General features: G+C 39.4%; 1 protein-coding gene across 2 annotated transcripts; it reads left to right on the top strand.

Annotated features, from left to right (window-relative positions):
- The first annotated feature begins 304 nt into the window (after nucleotides 1-304).
- Nucleotides 305-20,508, top strand: LOC311266203 (FYVE and coiled-coil domain-containing protein 1-like). 2 transcript variants are annotated; one of them, XM_084368435.1, is made up of 18 exons: nucleotides 305-377; nucleotides 1,089-1,180; nucleotides 1,467-1,573; nucleotides 2,629-2,754; nucleotides 5,334-5,440; nucleotides 7,635-7,778; nucleotides 9,469-9,562; nucleotides 10,006-12,447; nucleotides 13,321-13,413; nucleotides 13,697-13,815; nucleotides 14,054-14,221; nucleotides 14,443-14,583; nucleotides 15,596-15,804; nucleotides 15,957-16,098; nucleotides 16,518-16,622; nucleotides 17,145-17,355; nucleotides 17,581-17,690; nucleotides 17,822-20,508. In XM_084368435.1, the coding sequence occupies exons 2-18, from the start codon at nucleotides 1,120-1,122 to the stop codon at nucleotides 17,895-17,897; spliced, it is 4,455 nt and encodes a 1,484-aa protein (XP_084224561.1). In that variant the 5' UTR covers nucleotides 305-377; nucleotides 1,089-1,119; the 3' UTR covers nucleotides 17,898-20,508. The 2 variants fall into 2 exon arrangements, with proteins under 2 accessions (XP_084224561.1, XP_084224562.1); XM_084368436.1 differs by lacking the exon at nucleotides 305-377 and adding an exon at nucleotides 448-501.
- Nucleotides 20,509-23,767: the final 3,259 nt, after the last annotated feature.

The following is a 23,767-nucleotide window of genomic DNA, read 5'->3' as shown; positions in this document are numbered from 1 at the left end:
ACATACTTAGATTTATGCATCTTTTATCATTTTTGCATATCATACAAGGCATCTTAATGTCATTATTAATTTGTCAACTGTTCATGTTATGTTGTCAAGTCTTTTATGTCTTTGAGCTAAAATTAACATGAAATCGTAGATTTAAGAAGTAAACATGTTTTTTTAGACACATTAATATCATATTTCATAAAATTTAAGGTTCAGGTTTCTGTTTATTTCTCTTTCCTCTCAACCAAACTAGGACAGATTAGCAGCAGTAACGTGCTGCTATTCGTCCGTTCGGCCTGTCAATCATACACAGAGCCCGCCCCCCAACGGTAGCAAGTTTCTGCTGCATCACCTACAAACTGGACAGTCTGGACAATATTACACATCAAGTACGTGTGTTATTTAACTATTTATTCAATATTTAAGTGTTTTACTTTGTTCACAACCAAACTGCGATGGTGTTTAACATAAATGTACATTAAATAGGACCGGGAAACGAGGAGCTGAGAACAGGTGCATGTCCGACAGCTCTCGCCAGCTTTGACAAATCGATGTTTATGTCACGGTTTGTTGCATTTTTAAAGCAGCTTGAAAGTGATTTTAGTCAACTTAACTGGTTTATAATGGCGACGGTGGATGACAGTAGATAAATCTTGTGTCAGGGGGATGTGATAAGGACAGTGTCGCTACAAACAGCGATAGGCTTCCACCTGTCGTCGTGATGTACATGTTGTACCTCCTCTGGCAGACTGCTGCACATTTTGCTAACTTTCCTGAGCTCCTGTGGTGTCTTCAGTGTCTCCTCAACACATTCATGGACCCAGCTAGAATATTTAAATAGTCTTGTTGGTTTAATACTACAAAACCCAACGCTGTATGTATAAAAGGTTTTCACAGCATGAGGGAAACTAATTTAGGGCAGCACTATTTTTTGTTTACCTCCTACTGGTGTTAGCTTTGGCATATTTTTAAAGTCACATGCTGTGGTTTATTTAATTTTTTTTAGGCACAGGTTTGAGGAACAGTGTTTTCTATCATGAGGACGTTTTTGAAATATCCTAAAGTAATCACAATCTCTGTTACTTCAATCCCACTTGCAGAATTTCCAGACTACACTGCCCTCACCCCACAATGGCCTCGTCCTCATCAGTTGGAGATAATCAACTGCAGAGGATAATCAGAGATCTGCATGGTAATTAAGCTGTTCACACCATCTCTTACAGTCTCTCGCAGCATTTCTCCGACAGCACGTTTAATGTGTGCTTCAAGGATCCAACAGGAGAAAAATATCAGTCACAGATATTCATCAACGAAAGCTTTTGCGCTTGATGAGGATCTCTAACTAATAGAAATGTCACAGATTGTATTGTGGGAGCAAAGAACTGTGCATATTCTCCTGTTTCTTCCTGTCTAAAAACAACTTAATTTGATATTTGTGTGCATTTTTGTGTTAATAATGCTGTTACTGTCTTGTTTAGATGCTGTGTTAGAGTTGAGTAAAGAACACAAGGAGTGTGGTGAACCCATAACGGATGACAGCGGCAACCTGCACAAGTTCTTCTATAAACTGGAGTACCTGCTGCAGGTAAACAACCTCCTGTACAACAACACTTTAATAGGAGTTTGTGAGGATGATTAAGTTTGAGTTGAAAGTGTGCTCATGTGGCTCTCCAGACCAGTTGTTTCAAACTGACACCGAAAACTCACAAGACGAACCATGAGGGTTTTTACATGTTTCAAAAAAAACAAATGTGTTCTGACATTTTCTGTCCCCTCCTTGTTATTTCTTGTGAAGTACTGGCGAATTATAAATTTTCAGGCCATTAAAATAAAAAAAAACTTGAGAAGAGATCATGTTTTTCGGAGTGAGTTGTCCACATCTCAAACATATGCAACCTCTGACAAGGTTTTGTGACTAAGGACTAGTGTTGTCATATATCGATACGTATTAATTCTGAATATTTGAAACAGTTTTATGACACATTTCTGGCAGTGTCGTACCCATGCCATACCATCCTTAGTTAACTTGGATGCTGTTGTGCTTGACACACAGTCGACATGCTTTTTCATAATCAGCTTCATAAAAATCTTAAATTTCATGCCCTTAGTGTCGTGTCAAGGTTTCACCATGGCATCGAAAATGGTATCGAATATCAATATCTTTCAAGCAGTTGTACTGAAGTTATGAATTCTAGTATCATGACAACACTACTGTGTGTTAGGATTTGGAAAGTAGTATCACTTCGCTACAAGGGTCACAAATGAACAGGATTGGGAGCCAGTGCTCTTCACCAGTGACTCTGAATCTTTTTGTGTAGTGTCTTTTTATAATAAAACACTAATGACCCCTTATTACAAGTAGTATAAATGTATTTTTTGTTTCATTAGTAACAGACCATAAAAGGTGAAACCATGAAGAGAAAAAAAGTGAAAAAGGAAAAGTTCATTTGTCTTCAAGTGTTTGTAGCAGAACAAATCTTAAATTGAATCATGGGAACTTGTAACCATTTGGAGAGGTCTCAACCTACAGATTAATTACAATCTGAACGTAATCCTCAACTACACACTGCAGTGTCTGACAGACCTGTTTGGCAGGACGTTGTTAGGTAATGCAGTAATGAGGTGATATGTGTTTTTCAGTTCGACCAGAAAGAGAAGACAACCTTCCTTGGCCAGAGGAAAGACTACTGGGATTACTTCTGCGACTGCCTGATTAAGATCAAGGGAGCTAACGATGGCATCCGTTTTGTTAAGTCCATCCCTGAGGTAATCCTCCTCTGCAGCACACACACACAATCACCTCAGTGCCTCGGCCCTGCCATGGCGTGCAACACACACAAAAACGCAGTGTCCATGTAACTAATCCTCTGCTCGGTGAGGTACAGTACGACTCAGTGCTGCTAATTTACTTGCTGCCTTACAACTGTTACCTACTGTACTGCACTATTTCTCCCTCTCTTTCTATCCTGGGAATTCACAGCGGTGAGCTTGATACTGGAATAACTGTAGATGAATTAGTCCTTGTTTGCTCTGTATTTAATTTGTAGGTTGTTAATCCTTCTGTGTGCCTGATAATGAGTTTGTGTGCTTTATGTACAAGCCATGTTGTTCTCTCTAACAGGGCCAAAGCTAGCAGCTATTTTCATTGACAGTAATTATGCTGGTTTTTTTTCTGACTCGATTAATCATTTAGTCTTTTAAATGTAAGAAATTACAATTTGCTAAGCCTATGGAGACATCTTTAAAATGTTAGTTTTGTAACATATTATCATACGTAATGAAAGAAATCAGCAAACTGTCAAATTTGAGGGGCTTTTTTCTTCTAATTATGTATGAAATATTTGATTTTCTGTATATTGTCTAATCATTTAATAGACTAGTTGTTTCAGGTTTACTCTCTATAAATTAAGCAAGTAACTAATGATCCGATCTGAAACTATTCAGTGATCTTTTTGAAAATATGAATGTGTCAAGACCGTAAATTAGTTTTCTTTCATGTCTTCCAACCCACTGTCCTTTTGTTAGTGATGATTTATATTGAATAGTAAACTTCCTCAATCCCATATCCTATTTTGGGAATGGATCACCAAGCCTATGTTCAGACTGCCAGCCCAAATCGTTTTTGGCATATCCAGATAGTATCTCAACTGCAAAAAAACACATGAAATGCGAATTTTGCTAATCAGATCCAAATCACATTTGGAGTTTTCTACAGATACGTCTCAGTCCGGATGCTGTCGCCGCTCATATCGAATTTCAAAGTGTTTGTGTCACTCACAATACGAGATGCAGCGGTGACATCAAATCCAGAAAGATGGAAGTGTATCAGAGCGGCTGAGCAGAATACAAAACAAATGTTTGTTTTCATTATCAATTCATCTGACAATTATTTTATTGATTGATTGATTGATTGATTGATTGATTGATTGGTATGCCTTTTGAAATTTCTTCGAGCCCAAAGTGATCTTTACTGACCACTAGTCCAAATATGTCTGAGAAAGAAGATCAGGAACTCTTTACATATAAGGAGCTGAAACCAGGAAATGTTTTACATTTTTGTCCAAAAAAGGGACTAAAACAATAATTACATTGTCAAAATAGTTTCCAATCAATTTCCTTTCAATCAGTATTCAATTGTTCATTTAAGTGACATGTGAGTGCAGTGCTATTGTTTCATTTTCAGGAAAAATCCCTATTATAAGTTAGCAGTAGACCTGCAACTAACGATTACTTTCATTATTCTCCTCACTATTTTCACATATGTAGGGTAATAGGGTCCCGAAGCCCAAAGTGCAAAGCAGCGAATCCGTACATCCAAGAATCTCGAATGTTTAACATTTTTGTTCAGAATAATGACAGAAACAATATTCGATTTCAGTCTTTCTTGAATCGACAAATCAGCTCTAGTAAGCCGTATACTAGCAAGAGGGAGCTAATCAATGAGTAAGTCCTGTTTTGAAAGCATAACAAGACCACATGCTTCATTTTATGCAAATGTATTTTATGCAAATTGACGTTCATTCATTAGGAAACATGCATGTGGTTTAAAGTTTCCTTTGGGAGTTGCAAAATTCAGTATTTTTCTTTTTTAAAGTTGTGGAGTTTACTTGTGCTAATTACTTGCTGGAAACCTTCTGTACTCTTACTTAAAATTTTACTTTTACTCTTCTTGTCCCCTGTCTGTCACTCACTGACGTAAGTCTCCAGCTGGTGTCCTGATGGTAGATCTGTGTGTCTGTTGTCCCTCTTAAATCCCTCCATCTGCTAATGTATTGGAGAGTCTGGGCTCTCAGACAGACACTGTCAATTTAGCGTCTATGCAGCGATGACCTTTAAATTCAGACATCCTTAAATGTTCTTTAAAGTGGGCTTAATTTAGAACCAAAGCTGAAATTAGTCAATACATACATTATTTTTCAAGCACAAAACCCATACATACATACATTTTTTTCTGTTTTTATCATTATGAGCCAAAAAATCTTTGATTTTGGACTGTTTATGGGGAAAAAAACATCTGAAGACATAATCTTGGACTGTGATGGACAGTTTTTGCTGTTTTCTGACATTTTCTAGGCTAAGAAATATTCAACAAAGAGGAAAAATAACAGAAAAAAAACTAATCAGTGGTGAAAATAATTGCTAATTTCAAACTAATTAAAAATGAGTTAAATTGTTTTAACGTTGTGCAATTATAACTGTGTCACACAGAAAAACAGAACATTCAGAAGACAGGAGCCAATTCCTGCTAAATACTTAAACCTGTATGATATGGATCAAAGAGCAATGACTCAATGTGCATATGAGTGTGAAGATACATTAAAGTGTGTATGTTTGTGTGTCCTCAGTTGAAGACATCACTGGGGAAAGGACGGGCCTTCATCCGCTACTCACTTGTTCACCAGCGTCTTGCCGACACGCTGCAGCAGTGTCTTATAAACCAGAAGGTCACAAGGTCAGAGGACACAAACATACACACACAAATATTCTTATATATTCTGTATGTACGGATTATCTTGTAACTTTTGTTTCTGTCAAGTTGTCCAGATATATTTGATACCACAGAGGTACTTTATGGTTTGACTACGTACTTTCTAAGGAAGTGTGACTCTCTCTTCCTGATTTTCATGAATGTCTTATTTCTGTTTTAACAGAAAACATAACAGCCACATAGTCTAACCGGAGACACCCACACTCACATCTCACTTCCTCAGCTTACTTTGTTTTTACTTACTTGAGTATTGGGGTGACTGAATAACAACCGACCAGAATAATAATTTCATGATCTTTTTCAAGAGAATGTTGGACAAAATGGGGTAGTGGGTGAAGTAATAATTGTTTCAATCAAATTCTGTAGGCAGGCTGTCTTTCAATAGCAAATGGTGTGTGTGTGTGTGTGTGTGTGTGTGTGTGTGTGTGTGTGTATGTGTGTGTGTGTGTGTCATAGGCTGTGTTTTGTTTCTGTGTGGATGTGTTAGTGTCAGCTCACACCATCACACCAATCACACTTATTTTAGCTTAGCTTAGCATAAACAATGGAAGCGGGAGAAAAGAGCTAGTCTGGCTAGCTAGCAAAATCCACCTACTAGCACCTCTAAAGCTCACAATTAGTGTTAATATTGGCACCTTATTTGGATTAAGTTTCAGCCTTTTGACAGAATATATATATGGTCGGGCTGTCACTTGATTAAAATATTTAATTGCAATTAATTGCATGATTGTCCATCGTTAACTCGCGATTAATTGCAAATTAATTTAATATGTTTTATCTGTTCTAAATGTACCTTTTAAAGGGATACTTTTTCAAGTTTTTAATACTCTTATCAACATGGGAGTGGACAAATAGGCTTGCTTTATGCAAATGTACGTTTATTATTATTGCATCAATCCAAAACAATGACAAATACTGTCCTCAAAGGTACTGCAGGTACTATCGCTGTCGAAAGTTTGTCTCATGTAGAGTTGTCCAGGCATCTCTGCTGCAAACTATACAGCGCGGTCTGCCTTTGGAGGAGGGAGGAGGAGTCTCTGCATCAGCTGTGTGCTTTGCCAGCAAGTGGTATTTGAGACTCGACGTACTCCGGTGGTAACTAGATGCACATCGACAGTAAATGAAAATAACTTTGTTCCTGTCGAGAGAACCATCTGGCAGGGCTTTGAAGCTGAACTTGCCATTCAAAAGACCCTTTTCTGTATCCATTTCTGCTCAAGGAGGCAGGCCGAGGGTCATAACTAAAAATGTATATATCATATATCAGTTCTTGTTTGTTTATTTGTTTGAGATAGTGCTCACTAACTAACAACACTTCTTAGCCTGGGCTTCCTTGTGTTTGGCATCACTGTTGAGAGTTGTTTTGGCTTCCTGAGTTTTCTGCATTTGCTTTTGTCTGTCAGAGCACTTTGTAATATCTGTTTTTAAAGGTGCTATATACATAAAGTTATTATTATTTAGTACTATTGTCATTATAATTAATCAGCAGTGACACCATGGATGTAAATGTGCTGGCGATGGGGTCCAAAACAGCTGTTGAGCCTTGTCTGTGGATGGAGTTATTTTATTCTACCATCCAGAGTTGGAGAGTTCTGTTGAGTTCTGCAGTGTGAGTTGGTCAGCTGGTGCTCCATTTAGTCTTACAAAGCTCATTGTTCAATGAATAAATCCAAAATACACTCACACTTTTTTGAAGATCAACTACAAGATAACTCCAGCCTTTGTGCACTGTACGTCATATTGGTGCTTCACTGCTCTTGCAGTGGAGTTTATTAAATTTGTGATCGATCAAAATGACATTATTAACAACAATTAAATTATGCATTGATTATGAATCGATCAGAACAATAGAGGGTAAGATTAGTAGTTCTTAGGTGAATTGATTTTTTCCTTCGCCCCTCATACGTGTGGTGTATATAGAGGCTTTATTTGTATTTTGCAAGCTTGCGTCTGTTTTTGTAGTTTGTTTTGTTGCTGTGCTGTGTGTCCTTGCATGGGATCAATAAAACTAAGTAAAGATACTCTTATCTTAACACAAACAGCATAATGTACATTTTAAACACATTCAATAACCAACTGCATACAGAACATTTTCTGTGACATAAGAGAAATATGTGTGATATATGTGTTTGTTTTTGTTTGTTTTTTTCTCATGCAGTGACTGGTATTATGCCCGGAGTCCTTTCCTCAAGTCTCACCTCACTGCTGACATAATAAACCATCTTTATGAGCTCAACCAGATCCAATTTGATGTGGCAGCCAGAGGTTACGACCTCGATGCAGATTGGCCAAACTTTGCGAGGTAAACAATGCTCACAGTTATCTGTTTACACTTATAAAATTGTCCGTTTTCTACCTTTCGTTGAAGAAAAACACGCTTGCACCTGTGTGTTATTTTGTGCAACAAACAGAGTTAAGAAATAGCTTGTAGTTCTTCCGCCTGGGGGTTGGAAATGATTTGTAAATTGATCTGAGACCACACAGGATTTAAGTAATTTGAAATAACACATCGGTTTAGTGCAAATAATGTAACATTGTGGTGAAGCAATTTTGAGTATTTCACAACTTGAAGTAACACTTAATTATCTGATCACTGCACATTCACAGCTCCTTTTTTTTTCTCCTGTGTGTGTGAGAGTGTGCGGATGCCGACAGCGTGTGAGCGCTGATCGCTGTTCCTCACATCAGCACCTTTGCCAAAACCTTTCACTTCGTTGTCATCAATTTGCTGCTACTCTACAGGCAGTGGACACAATTTCTTATAAGTATAATTTGTGTTGTTGTTGTTGTTGTTGTGGTGCATCACATTATTGTGATTATTATTTAAATCTTACAGTATACTGCAGCGCAGCAACACCTACAACAACACAAGCTATGGTTTAAAAGATTTCTTAAAAATAGGGTTGAATCTTACGGAGCCTAGGAGGTGACATGGATGTGCTTTTTTTTTTTTTTTAAATGCGTGCGCCATTTATTTGTGTTTCTTGCGCCCGTTTTATAAAAACTCGAAATACCTCTGAAACCAGGCGTTGCTGCAGGAAAGTCTGGAGGTAATCATCCATTTTTTGGGAGAACAGTATATTAATAATCACTCCATTGAACTGTTCAACAGAAGTTAATAAAGTGTATTATTATTGTGTAACGGTATTAGGTACATGCAATAGGTATTTTGATGATCCACAATGAGTGTTCAGGTGTAGGTTGTATTAGCTATTATGCTAGCCATATTGATGTCAAGATAACAATACTTTGGTAATGATTACTTAATGAAACACCGTTGCAGCAGTGACTACTGCCAAGCAGGACAAACAATTAACGATGGATGCATAAAGTATCATATCACCATGCAAAAGTTGTGACAGAAAACTTACATTTAGTAAAAGACCCTCACTTTTCCACAAGATTCTCACACAGACCACATTCTCTTGGCTTTCACAGTGGCACTAAACACATCTTAACTTCCTTCAATTTTCCTCCTAAAGATCAGAAATGCAATGGACAGGTGAGAGCCGACTGATCAAACCGGAGCATGAGTGCATCGTGTACATGTGTACATAAAACGTGTGTGCAAATTGCTAAATTTAAACTAAAATTAAAATTTCATTTAAATAAAAATTAAAAAAACACATTCGTGTCACCTCCCAGGCTCCTTAGAATCTTTCAACGGTTATTTTATAGTTACATTCAACAGTACAGATGCAGCATGTTTGATAAGGTGTATTTTTTTGTGGTCTCTTTCTCAACTTGAGAGCAAGCCTTTTTTCCGCTTGTCATTTCCTTTAGCCTGATGCAATGGGAACCTTATCATGGCTGTATCAGAGAAGATATATTCAACATATTCTTTTAACTGTCATTTGAGTGTTGTTATAGAGGCACTTTTTCATTTGCACTTCTGTAAATCTAAGTTCCTCTTTTGTGTTGAGATTGTTGTTTATTTTACGCCTTTTATTAGGTTTTAAATTACCTTAATTTGGTGTCTCATTATGTCCCAGGCGAACGTTAGGCCCTGCCTCATCAGCTTTCCTGTGGAAGCCTCCCAGTCGCTGCTCCAGCATCAACAGTCTCGTTAGCTACTCACATTCACAGGTACACACAATTATATAAAAGGGGTGTTTGATTTGAGACTATCACATCTGGATATGTAAGGATCAACAGATCCCTGACAAAACAGGGATCATTTTCACAGGGAAAACATTTTCAAATTCTTCTTTCAAAAGATAAATGATAAAACAATAAGGATCTCTGATAAAGAAAATAAGCCCAAATCTTGGTGTCAGAGTTACTACTATTACCACTACTACCAGTTGTTATTTTCTTTTTAATTCAGACGCAGAGCCTGCTTTTGATTTGGATGTTTTAATTGGAAGCTCATTTCGATGCTGGATCTGATTTTAATTCAGCATCAAATTTGTGACACCCCTATTACATTCATACTCTACTTAGACAATCTTGCACAAATATTTTTGTGAATGTGACTTTGAATTTAAAAGCACCTAAAACGGTTCTCTCTTGTTTCATTCACTAACCAGGCGCACGAGTTTCTCCCAATCCCCGACTTGAGTCACAGTCTCCTTGGTGACCTGGGGGAACTGGGGGAACCTTCTCCTTGCAGCATCGCCGAGAACCTCCGCATTGAGCTCGACCAGTCCGAGCTGAGACAGCAGGAACTTCTGGAACGGGTTCAGGAATTAGGCAAAGAGGCTGCTGAGCTGAAAGGCGTGGTTAAAGACCTTAAAGGGCAGCTATTAGCGGCTCAGAAGTCCTCTGGCCTCTCAGTGTCTACAGCAGCCAACCAAGAAACAGACAATCAGGAGAGTGCAAATCCCTGTCAAACCAGTCGGGAAGCAATAAACAGTGAACTTCAGGACAGACTCACAGCTGCCGAGAACAAAAATATGGAGCTTCTCTCCAAGTTGGATGAGGCTCTTAAGGAAAAGGGACAGCAAACAGCGAGCTACTGCGACTCAGCTTGGAAAATCCAGGAACTCCTGGATAAACTCAAGACAGCAGAGGAGGAGAGGTTGGAGGCAAAGAGAGAGGCTGAGGACAGGACCAGGAACTCTGAGCGTCTGTCCCAGGAACTAAAACTCAGGGAAGAAGAGTTGAGGAACAGCGAGGAGAAGCTTGTAGAGGTAAAAGCCGGAGCCCATGATGAACGCGAGGAGGCACTCAAACGTCTTGAGGAGCTCCAAAGTGCAGTCAGTCGCATTCAGGGGGCGCTGACGTTAAAAGAGAAGGAGACGGGGAACTTGAGAGCCCAGCTTCAGGATCTACAAGCATCGCTGGAATGCAGAGAACGGCAGGCGGAAGAGCTGAGGAAAAGACTTCAGGAGGAGAGGGACGAGGAAGAGCAGAGATGGAGCATGAGCAGTAGTCAGAACGAGGAACTTGAGAGCCAACTCCTAGATGTAAGAAAAAGTCTAAAAAACAGAGAGAAAGAGCTAGCTGTAAGCTCAGAGAGAATTAAGCACTTAGAGGAGCAGTTGGAGAAGCTAAACATTGAGAAAGAAAGTCTGAGCTCCAGACTTGCTGATAATGAAGATGTTTGCGGTGATCAAACCAAGAACCTTGAGGACTATAAAACCCAGTGCAGCAATCTCATGGAAATAAACACCAAGCTACTCCAAACAGTCAAGGAGAGTGAGGAGAGTATTACAGAGCTGACTGAGAGCAGGGAAGCCTTGCTAGACCAGCTAGCTTCTATGAGGGCTTCAGAAAAGCACTTAAAGGGCAGAATAGAGGCTGCAAAGATGTGCGTTGAAGATCGGGAGAAGAAGCTTCTGGATGAAAACCTGCATTTGGAGGAGAGTCTCCAGAAGACGCTCGTTCAGAAGGACGTATCCAATGCTCAATTAAAGAAGCTAGAGCATGAGAACAAGGAGCTTCTTGAGGTTCAGTTCTCGTTGAAGAAACAGTTGGCTACATCTCAACAGGAAGTGGACTCGCTCACTGCCAAAGCCGCACAGTTGGACAAGAACCTCACAGTGTCCCAAAGAAGCCAAGCAGAGTTACTTGAAAAACTCCAGGAAACTGAGGCTAAACTGAGAGACCAGACTGTGAAATGTGGGCTTCTGCAAGCTAGAGCAGAGGAGCTGGAGAGCAGGACCACGGAGCTGCATGATGAAAAGGGAGCTGCAGAGAGCAATGAAAAAATGCTGAAGCTTCACGATGAGCATCAGACATCCTCAATGGAAACCAAAGAGGCTCCATTCAGGCTGGTTATAGCCGAGGCTCAGCTAGAACTCAACCTGAGGGAGGTGCACCGACTCCGGGAAGAGGTGGTGGAGCTCAGGGCTCAGCTTCTAGCAGGCGCTGAGGAGAGGATGAAAGTTCAGGCACTGCAGGAGGTGACGGAGTCCTCCAGAGAGGACCTCCGTGTCTTAGCAGAACAACTCAAAGCCCAGGTGGAGGAGCTGAACCGCCGGCATGTGGATGAGATTCTCCGGTCCCGGGAGCGAGAGGAGGCTCTTATCCGGGAGCGTGATGGTGAGGCTCAGGCTCGAGCAGGTCTGGCTGCGGAGGTGACAGCCTCTAGAGAGGAGCTCAATAAACTAAAGCAGCGTTATGAAGCCTTGTGTCTGGAGAACACTGAATCCAGGGAGGCACTTCATAGAGCAAACACCGAAACGGCTGAACTCGGCGTACAGTTGTGTATGCTAACTGCTGAGAAAGAAGAGGCTCGTCTCCGCTGGGAGGGCTTGTCGACAAGGCTGCAAGAGCTAGAGGAGGAGGCAACTGAGGAGGCAGAAAGGCTAAATACCTGCATAGAGCAGCTACGTCAGGAGAACCAGCGACTGCTCGATCAGCTCCATAACGACGAGAGTTTGTTGGTAACCAGGCAGGAGCTGCAGCAGGAGCTGAGCAAGGCCCAGCAGGAGGCTGAAGCTGTGCAGGAGACGAATCAGGAGGAGATTCAGGCGCTCCGCTTCCAGCTCAGCAGCCAAGCCATGAGCCAAGGCAGCCAGCTTCAGGTCAGTCACAATGAGTTCAGCTAAAGAAATGTGTGACACACAACTTACTTTTCTTTTTTTTTTTTTTTTTTTTTTAATGTAATCCCCTTCTTATAACTTATAAACCAAAATGACTTGGTACAAGGTTTGACACCAGGCCTATGTGACAGTTGAACCAGATATTTTACTGTTTTTAATGGCAACTGCATTTTAGTTGGAAAAACAGTTTGTGCAATATTAAACATTTTTGTCACCGCTGGAACCTCTACCACTGAAATGAAAGGGTAAAGTAACAGCGCAATTCTGTAAAAGGAGAAGTCACATGTAGTTAAACATTCTTATATTTGAAATAATTCCTTCCCAAGTCAGACTGAAACCAAAATTAACATAAAGAAGCCACTAAAAATATGAATAAGCAGTTTCAGCAGCTGCATGCAGACACGTTTGACGGTGGGAAAGAAATCCACCTACTGACCTGCTGATGTTTTTAGTTCCAGTTTTATTTATTTGTACATTTATAACACTTTAAAATAACCATCATTAATAAAATTATAATTAATTAAACTAATTATTCCTGTTAATAAACAATAAAATGCTTTTAAGCCATTTATTGAGCCATTATGAACATTAGTTGCAACTTTATAATAGCGGCACTGTATTCATTAACCATTTACAAATAATTCTAAACATTAGTTGCAACTTTACTATGAACAATTGCTTGAAAAACAGCTTATTAATTAGGGAAATAACTATTAACCAATGTATAGACAACTATGACTTTACTATTTATTAATTATGGTCATGGTTCGTATATTAGGCAACATCAGCAGATCTACTGTAATATCAGAAAAGTCATCAGTAAATGAGGTTGTGGTTTGTTTTCTTCTCATCCAGACTGTGAATCAAGAGTTACAGGAAGTGAAATTACAGCTGACAACTGAGCAGGAGAAAGCAGACAACCTGGAGAACAAATTCAAACAGCTTGAGGTGAGAGGATACACCGATTCCACGTCTGCCCAAAAGTTTGGTACTCTGTCAAATCACTAAAGCAGCCGAAATGTTTTAAATCATGGTTGTTTTACCTCGATGAAATTGTTCAACTAACTGTCAAAATGCATACACAGCTCTACGTGTCTGGGATTGATAAATGCAAACACGGACTCCAGTTGCATTGTGTATATCCACAATTGAAGTAATCATAACATTATGGTCACAGGCATAATTCACAAAGAACCAGAAATAATGTCTTGCTTTGCTGTACTGATTGCAGGCTGAGAACCAGAGATATTGCCAACAGATTGAGGAGAAAAACATCCAGATGGCCAAGTCTGAAAATCTCATCCAGCAGAAAGAAGACGAGATAATCCATCTGAAAGAGAATTTATCAAGGTGAGATACTGTATTCATAATCACACATTCTGGACCAAATTAGAGCTCTGTGAAAAAACCTTTCTAATCCTGTGTGTTTTGATCACAATGTTTATTTTTTATTTAGTCGGCTTTATCTAGGAACTTGGCGTACTGTACCTGTGTTTACTGTTTTTAGAATTGAAGCATAAGGAAACATCTGTGAATCCTCATGTCTTTGGGACATAGCACAAATTAGCCTGTGTTTGTGTGTTTGCAGGTCTGAGGATGGTCTAGCGGTGGCTCAGCGGGCCTGTCAGGAGATGAGTGAAAATCTACGGAGGGTCACACAGGACAAACAGAGCTTTGATCTTCGGACAGCTGCTGAACTTGATGATCTTTACCGCACCAAAATAAATTTGGAGGAAAGGCTTGTTGAACTCATCAGGTATAAACGTACTTCATGTCACCTAAGACTTAATCTGATCTGCCATATGTTTTTCATTTAAATTTAAATTCACAACGCAGGGTTGAGAAATGATGCCTGATTTGTTGCCTAATTTGTAATGGTTTCAACTGGCTACAAACATCCCACCTTGTCCGTGCAATCTGCAGTGTACTGTGTGATTTAATGTAATTTACAAATATGCTTGATGGTGCTCTCTGTAGGGAGAAAGATGCACTGTGGCAGAAGACAGATGCTCTGGAGTTTGAGCAGAAACTACGGGATGAGGAGACGGAGAGGGACGTCAACTATTGTCTGGGCTGTCACAGCCAGTTCAGCTGGTGGCTCCGCAAGTACACCTGCAGGTCAGATGGTCCTCTGTATTATAAACAAACACAAATATCACCGTGACAACCAGTATGTCAGTGCTACTGCCTTTAAGCTTGAAGTGTAATGACATTTTTTCTTGACTGTTGGAAAAACTTTTTCTAAATACATTAAGAGCATCAAAACATTAAGCGCAATCAGCTCATCGGTTAATACACAACACTACATTTGTTCTGCAAAACTGATAAACCAAAAGTATATAAATTCATCATTCAGTGCATCACTGACAACATCAAAAAGGGAAATGTCATTTTGGTAAGGCAAAGACCATCAAATGTCAAAGGAACTGAGTCACTCACTTCCACTGACGTTTTGTTTCTGCATTTCACTTCACATTTAGACCAACTTTACCGAATGTACCCTGAAATGAAGTTAGTCATTTCATTAGAAAAGCAGTATAATCAGTGTCTGTACTTGAATGCATCACTGGATCATGTGGTATATTTTTACTTACGCGTGTATTGTGGCTTTTACGCAGAATCTAAATCTATATCATGTTGTGAAAGAATGAGCTGTGAATTTGAGGATTTCAGTCAGTGTTTGAGAACTGTCATTTGATGATTGATGGAAAACTAAGATTTCCAAAAACAGCTGTAAACTTGTACTTTTGTCTTACACTATTGGGCGGTTTTGTAGGTACAGTTAGAGGCTTGTTGTCTCTCAGCACTGTTTAAGAGCAGCAACTGTGAACTATTCCAAGATCAAAGCTGAAAGCTGAAGATGAATTGTGCTTTTGCTGTTGTGATTTCTCAACTTTTGATCAAATTTATGCAAAAGACATCTTAAATGCCCTTTTGTTAGACAGAAATAGCAGTTGTTTATTTATTTATGTGCATGTGTCTTATTTTTATCTCTGTAAAGATAAAAAAAAACCTATTAGTTGGAATTGATTTCAAACATTCTCAGTAAATAAGCTTCACTTCATTACTCCTCCATAAGTCTTCTCTGCTCTCTAATAATCTGCATTTCTCATGAAATGTCTATTTCCAGACTGTGTGGGCGTCCCTTCTGCTACTACTGCTGCAGTAACACAGTCAGCACCCAGCAGGGCGGCAACAGAGAGCGCTGCTGTGGCGACTGTTACAACCAGCACAGTGCAGTAGTCGAGCGCCACCCACAGGAGGAAGTGACTAATAGCACACCAGGGACACCTTTCAGACGCTTGCTGCAGGCTGGGAGAGCTGTGACAAATCTGTCAGGTAACAAAACACAGACTCTCTCACTCACACTAGAGTAATGTGTTTAATTCGCACACTTGCTGTATTTTGGGTTTTGTTTTCAACATACACAGTACATTAAGAGAGGAGTATACAATGCAATAATAAACATGTAGCTGATGTTAATTTTCTAGGAGCTGACGAAGGTGACAAGTTGGATGATGGTGTTTTTGACATCATCACAGAGGAGGAGGTGAGCGGGGTCTACGACAGTGACTCCCTCTCGTTTGCCACCGCCTGCTCTCCTGGACACGGACAGCAGGGGGCACCACAGCTGTAAGTATCTCACATGCATTCACTCAGAGCAGAATAATGACTGTGAATCACTCAGTGATGGAGATTATTAACCGTGACATGAGAGATTAATAGCAACCACAGAAACATAATTTCTATTTACAACACGCCACCTTAAAACAATCAGTTGAGTTTCCAAATGTGGTTCTGCTGACATCACAGTCAGAAAACAGGACATTTTGTGCAGCAGTAAAGAGAAATTTGTTAGATTTTTTTCCAGCTTGAACATTTTTCTACATCCAATAAATAAGGACTTTATGTGTATACTTTCTTGCATTTAGTTTGTTTTTTTATGTGTGTGTGAGCCACATCAAAAACACATTTTCAATGCCTTAAGTTGGACAATACTTTCACTTTTATTAGTTATTAAATCTTTTGACACTGTCCGTCTCTTTTTGTAGAAACAGCAGTGCCAGTGCAGAAAACATCACATCAGAAGATACTGAGGACATGAGTGCTGCAGTACAGGATGCAGAGATCTGCCTGCTGAAGTCTGGAGAACTCACGTAAGTTTCACATGTGGTGAAAGTTATGCTGGTAAACTCTGTGCAGCAGAGTTGTGTTTATGTTTGAATGTGGTCACAAGGTTAGCCTTTACAACTTTCAGAGGAAGTTGTTCTGAACGTGAAAACTTTGCTGTAAATCTTAAGATGGGAAGTGAAACATGAAACTAACCCGTGTGTGGTGTGGCCAGTGTCACATGTTGTGGGAATTGATTTGCTTCTGTCGTAATTTGGAGAAAGCTCTAAGGCTTCATGTCAGCAGGTACCTGCCTTGATGAAATGCAGTTGAGCAAAGCTAACCCAAAAACTAAAATATTTGATTGATGCTTGCAGGTGTTGTAGAGCACTGCTGCATATGTGATACAACTTGTATAAAACCTTTTGTGGCTCCAGAGGGAGCTGTGTCAAATCAGATTAATCGCCTCAAGTGATAACACAAACTTCAGGTTTGATTAATCAGTAATGAAAACAATTGTTAGTTACAGCCCGACACATCAGTGAACTTTTTGATTCCCTGTGCTGTAGGCTCTCTACTGGCTTCACGGTGGATGACATCTCAGGTTTTGGGGACAGCTCCCGAGAGCTCTTCATCAAATCCAGCTGTTACAGCACCATCCCCATCACCATGAGCGAGCCTGGTCCTACAGTCACCTGGACGTTCACCTCTGAACCGAAGAGCATATCCTTCAGTGTGGTCTACAGGGAGAGCACAGAGACTCCACTGGAGCAGGCCAAGGTGAGACACCCGTGTATGAATAAAGAGAGTATGTGTACGTGATGCTACATGAGTCTGTAAAGAAAAAGAAAACTGGTGATGTACGCAAACGTGCTAACAGGTTGTTAGCACAAGACTGACCGACTTAAAATGGTGTAGACCTTTAAATGTTCCAAAGTTTGGATGCAAGAAGCAGATTCTCTACTTTAAATGTCAAACAAGATGTCCATCCTTTGCCCTCCATAGGTCTTGATCCCCCTGACTCGCTGTAACTCCCACAAAGAGACGATCCAGGGGGAACTAAAAGTCAGAAACCCCGGAGAATACACACTCATCTTTGACAACTCTTTCTCCAGGTCAGTCACTCTTTGTCTCATGTGAGGGGCTTTGTCACAAATACTCTTTAACTCTGTAGCATAAACCGGTAGAAACTAGTCAGGAAGGAGCAACAGCCAACGTAATATTCCTCTGTTTTTCTTTAAATCAGGTTCATCTCAAAGAAAGTGCTGTATAATCTGAGTCTAGACAAGCCTGTGGTCTACGATGGAACTGACCTCCTGTGAACGTGACGGGAAAGGACGGGAAGCAGGCATAAAACTGACTGACGAATCATTCAGGGTGTTTTCAGCTCACGTGCATGGCTCGGAGTCGTCTGACGTTTAGCGTCCTCGATGAAAGGTTACGGCATTTCAAAGAGGTCTCTCTCAGCCAGCTGCTTCTTCATGAGGTGTTGTATATCAGATGACTGAACAGAGACTGGAAACGATGACGTAAAACAATCACTATTGAATGTTTGCATGCGCTACCTTTTATAAAAGCTTGACGACGGTGTTTAAGTGTAGCATTAAGGGTATCAAACCTCACTCCTTCTGTAGGTGACTGGAGGGTTGCTGCATAATTGAAGATGGAGAATATCCAGTTACTCTTTATAAAAACCATCATTAATAATTTGCTTTTATTTAACAGAAATGACGGTTATTATAAAGTGTTACCATAGCTCCCCCACTACATCGCTGCTTATGTAAAGCTGCATTTTTGCTTCAGTTTGAGGCTTCTGTCCCTTAAAATGGGATTAATGTGCTCTCTACATGGTGACAAAAGTCAATTACCACTGGGAAGGGGAAATCCTTTATCATGGTATGTTTAATTTTATGTTTTGATATCAATATTTAGCATGATTTAATAAATTTCCCCGAAAATCAACTGAGAAACCATTTATGGATAAAATAAGCATTCAGAAATGTCTGTTTTTGACAGAAATACACAAAAAATAAAAGGTACTTCATCACATTGATGCAAAAAATAGATTAATATATAAAAATACACTATTGCCATAAATCATATCCTGCTTATCCATATGCACATTATCCATAATGGCCCGTATCTGTCATCATATCATTCAACCCAATTTTACACAAATGTTACATGAATGAGACAGGACTGTAAACTGGTGTTGGCGAGAATTTTATAGAGTAAATTTTGTATTTTAGTTGCCTAGACTACTTAAAGTGTGAATAATGTACTCTGACCTTAACTGAATTTGTTTTACTACCGTAGCTTACATGTACCATTAGAGATCTGTTTGATGTAACTAACTCTTTAAATTGGTGTGTTGCTATCATGCTGTTGTAGAATTAGCCTTTAATGGTGGAGAAACTTACTCCTCATAGTATCTGATGTCCAAAGCAAAGTTGAGCAAAGCTCATGTAACATACGGTACAGTATCGTCAAGATTGTTGCCTTTTCAGCTGTCAGAAATTACAAGAAATTAATTTGTTATGTTGCAATCGTGATGAAGCATGACAGGAAGAAGCAGAACTGTGATAAAACCTTCACAGCGTTCGGTTTTAAGTGATCTCCAGGAAACATGCATGCAGTGTGGTTTCTGATGATTGCAGTCAAAGAAAGGTCAAGTTTTCTATGCATGTAAACACTAAGAGTGTGCACCTTCCCCCAACTTCACCTTCAAGGGTGAACGAAAGGGAACACATATAAAAAATATAAGTTTCAGTGCTTTAAATCTTTAGTTTTTACTTCCAGCCTAACTTGAATCATCACTCATGTTTTGACAAGCGATGGTTTTGCATTAAGTTTAGTGAAGCCGGATGACATTTTGTCTTAAGATGCATAAAGCCTTTAGATGATTTTGGACAAACAATCATATTTAGAATACTTTTTATTTATTGACGCTTTTGTAGATGTAAAGAGATGTTTGTTCTGTTGCTGTGTGAAGGAAGTTCTGCAGTGTGTCAAACAGAAACAGTTTGATTCTCAGCATACAGCCTGCAAATAAAAGTCCAAAATCACTTTTATACTTCAGGTTGTCTTATGTGGACTTTTATTTGAAGGCTTTAATGTTGAAATTGACCTTTTATTTCTTAATCACTGGTTGTTTTGTGAGAGATTATACTGACTTGAATATACTGACACACTGCTTTGATATTCAGAGAATTTACAAACTCCAAAATGTCTTCCACTATTTTAAAACCATGTTGTCACTTATATTTTGAACATGACAGGAAGAAGAATGTTGACACTTTTTATACATATCTGAATAAGAAGAGTGATATATTGCCAAATATATTGGGAAAACATATTTGTCTATTTTATTGTTTCTATTTGAAGGCATTGCAACGTGACTGCTGTATGATGCACTTTGGAAAGGGCTTTTTGTCAGTCTGTATCCCATGAGCCTTTGTGCCAGTTGATGAATGTGTTTGTGTTTTTCTTTTCATTTGTGTCTAGTGAGTGTGTGATTGTAGATGTTTGGATTTGTCAGAGGGACTCTTTCGTTCTCTGACTTAACCTGTAAAAGACGGTTGACAAGTGTTTTATTGAGATATCATTTACATACTAAAGATTTATAATAGAATGGATTTAAGATTGTGGATAAATAAATAAGGATTGTGTGATAACTCCCAGTGTTGGCTAATTAACTTACATCTGCAAAAAAATAATAGTGACGCTTTTGTCCTCATCAACACTTTTCTTCCCGACTGTAATGTCAACAACTATTGGATATCAAAGCAGACATAATATGCTCATTTTCAGGTTCATAATATTATTTTGGGTTACTTCTAGAATAGGTTTACATGCTCTAATGCTCAGTTTTCTCATACTGTCCAGTGCTGCAGCACTGTATCCCCCCTCTGTCTGAAACACTCTGTTTTGCTCCTGTCTAACAATAAAAGAGCAACTGTGCTTAATCAGTTTTTGCATTCCAAACTAGTCGCTAGGATTTAATTATGCAAATAAGTGAAGTGTGATGTCACAAAGTCACAGAATTAAAGGCGGGACTACTGACGAGGCGTTTCAGGAGCAGTGTTTTCTGTGGGAGAGAGGAGCTTCTGTTGGTATGGACCTTTTAATTTCCAAGGTCTTTTACGTGCACAAGAACTTATATAAATCACTGAAGGAAAGGAAAGGGAAAAAAATGAAAAAGCATAATAGGTGTCCTTTAGTTTTGCTGATCCTAACTACTTTTTGTTTAGTGCTAATTGGCAAATATTAGCATGCTAACACACTAAGATGGTGAACATGGAAACGTTATACCTCACCTTACAAGGTGAAAACAGCCGATTACAACACCACATGAATGCCCTATTACTTACTTGCAGAGCCACTTGATGCTAATTGTCTTAGTACAGCCGATGGATTTAATAATTCAAATCTGGATGCAGTTTTGGAGGTTTAGCCCCGTTCATTCCTATGAATGCTGCTCACTGGTGCATGAAGCCAAAAAAGCTCGACTTCCGGGGTATAACATTACCCAGATCTTCCATGTTGCGGAGCCTAAAGATCGTGCAAACTAGAGACTTCTGCCGACTTCTGTTTTGGTGCCCGGCTAACTTGAACGGGAATTAGTGATTTAAGCTTCTAGACTTTCCAAATGTTGTCGGACCGTATGGTTCAAATTCTGTGATTTCACAGGGGTTGTGGCGCTCATAAAAATGTATCCACTGTTTTACGGCCAATCTTTCACAGCATTATCTTATGTAGAAAAAGTCTTTTTGGACCCCAAGGGAACACATGACGATGTAATTACACGGTTTGGCTTCAAAGCCTGGCACTCTTCCTGGAGGCTTGGTATAGCCAACTAGTGTTTTTGAGTTTAGTATAAAAAATCTGAACATGCTTGAAGGTTTGAGTGGAATATGATATATATGATATGTGTGCCATCTTTAGACAGTAACTGCCAATTAAAGTTCAAGAACAGAAAGCCCACTGCCTTCATTAAAATGATGATGATCCTTCTGAGGCAATTTGTGGTTGTGAAATGTTTCTTTTGCATTGTATTGTGGGAAAATAGTGTCCACTAACAACAACAACAACAACAAAATAAATCAGGTTTATTTATGCCTTTATACTGTTGCCGTAAGTGTGCTTTATTTAGTCACATTGCTTGTGTAAACACACTAATCAATCCCTGCTTGGATCAGTTTTTATGTAGTTTTTGAGACAAAACTAATGTTTTTATTTATTTATTTTAAAGATCGATTCATCGCTCATCATTGTGAGAGTGTGTACCTGCTCACCTGCACGTGTTTTTGTCTGAGCAGTCGTGTGTGTGTGCACAACGGTATTGTTCTTGGAAGGTGTTCGTCTGAGAGATAGTGTGTTTACGTCGTGGAGGCCATTCTGTTTCTCAAGGTTAATGATCTCATTGTAAATCATGTCACATCTGCCTCCTCCTCTGCTTCCTTCCCTCCTCCATGACTCCTCTTTTCAGCTTTTCTGTCCTCCTGCCTGCTGCCTTCACTGAATGTGTGATTTGCTCTCTAGCTGTGCACATGGAGGAACTGTGTTAGTGTGTGTGTGTGTGGTTGGTTGTAACAGTGTGTGCGTGTGTGTGTGTGTGTGTGTGTGTGTGTGTGTGTGTGTGTGTGTGTGTGTGTGTGTGTGTGTGTGTGTGTGTGTTGAATGCTAATGCAAAATAGACATGAATACATAATATATTTGCAGTGGTTGGCAGAGGTAAACGCTTTCTTGCACAGGCATTTTAAAAATATACTCACATGATGCCTTTCATGCAAAATCCTTCACACACACACACACACACACTGTATAATACGATGAAGAGCATGTCTTAACCTCTGTCGTCTTCCGTTCTGGATATTGTGTCTCTGACACTTACACAGGAATTTATGGTACTTCTCTAACCATGTGATACAACTTGTCAGCGTTCAACTTCCTCACTGTAATAAAAAAAGGAAACACTTTTATTATCTGTGGCTCGCAGCTTGTCAGAGTCTCCCGACTATTAAGACATTTCACAATGTACTTCCACTGAGGATCGACGGGCAAAAAGTGTCAGCCACGTTGCTTTTGTCTGTGCTACCTGAAACGTGTCATGAATCATTTGTCTAAAGTGCTCTTGTGTGAAGCGATGTGCTCTTCACAGTTTAACCCCCTCGAGTAGATTAAAATGAACGGCTTCGTCACATCCACTTAAAGAGAGATTATCAAGACAAAGATGTGAAGAAGAAAAAGTAAGGTTTCCCTTTTAGACTATAATTTAATGTAGATATAAAAACTCTTTCATATCTCAACAACAGTAAATGTGTAAAATGTGAGCACACAAACACATTCGGGGTCTGAATTTAAAAATGTTTCATGATTTCAGATTTTTATCACGATGCAACTGAGTTTTAAATAGTTTAGGTGTGGAGCATAGAAACTAAAAGCTACTTCACCCTGCCTGGTTTTGTAAACACCGAGCAAACCTGTCCCAGATGACCTGAGGGGTCTGTATGCTTCATAACCTTCCAAGTAAATCAGAGATGTATTGACACTCAAGACAATCTAGTGCTATGAGGACAAGCAACAACATCTTAAAATCTCTCCTTTGACACACAAGAAGCCTGTCCAGTGATTTGAGGATAGCAGGTCCTGTTTCAGCGCACAGCTACTGAAGCAAAACTCTTTGCCACGCCAGGATTGACCTGTTCAATGTTGTTTAATAAGTCATATTGAATTATATTCAATACATTCAATTTGTTATTCAAGTTTTATTCAAATGACAACAATCTTCAGTCAGGTCCTCCTGATGCACAGACAGGCAATCAATATGTACAAATAATAAACACAATAAATAAACATAATGTCACAGATAATCAAAGGTCAATGGTTCTCAGGTGTGCGATTGGAGCTTGTGTTTGTACTAATTCTATTTGTGTGCGACTGTTTGAGGAGGAGCAGTGTGAAGCCGCTCAAAGCTCGAAATGAAAGTCTTGAAAACTAGATTTTAATACAGGGACCCTGTTCAAAACAGGGCGCACATTAAGGTCCTCATAATGTCTGTTGATTGTGCTTTCATGATAGTTGTTCCCAGATTTGACACACATTAAAGGAAAAGTTCACCCAAAAATGACATTTTTGGAAAGTCAGTCAATTCTTCATCAAGAAACAGTCTTTATTTTAGCACACTAAAAAA

This window comes from Pagrus pagrus (genome assembly GCF_965226575.1).
Source record: "Pagrus pagrus genome assembly, chromosome: 12".
NCBI lineage: Eukaryota > Metazoa > Chordata > Actinopteri > Spariformes > Sparidae > Pagrus > Pagrus pagrus.
Note: the sequence above shows the minus strand (reverse complement) of the source record. Positions and strands in the feature narration are given on the sequence as shown.

What these genes read in the sequence shown, in the direction of transcription:
- LOC311266203 (XM_084368435.1), top strand. Translation starts at nt 1,120, where the DNA reads ATGGCCTCGTCCTCATCAGTTGGAGATAATCAACTGCAGAGGATAATC. An exon ending in GCCAAGGCAGCCAGCTTCAG is followed by an intron (nt 12,448 to 13,320) that starts GTCAGTCACAAT and finishes CTTCTCATCCAG; the next exon opens with ACTGTGAATCAAGAGTTACA. An exon ending in AGGCTTGTTGAACTCATCAG is followed by an intron (nt 14,222 to 14,442) that starts GTATAAACGTAC and finishes TGCTCTCTGTAG; the next exon opens with GGAGAAAGATGCACTGTGGC.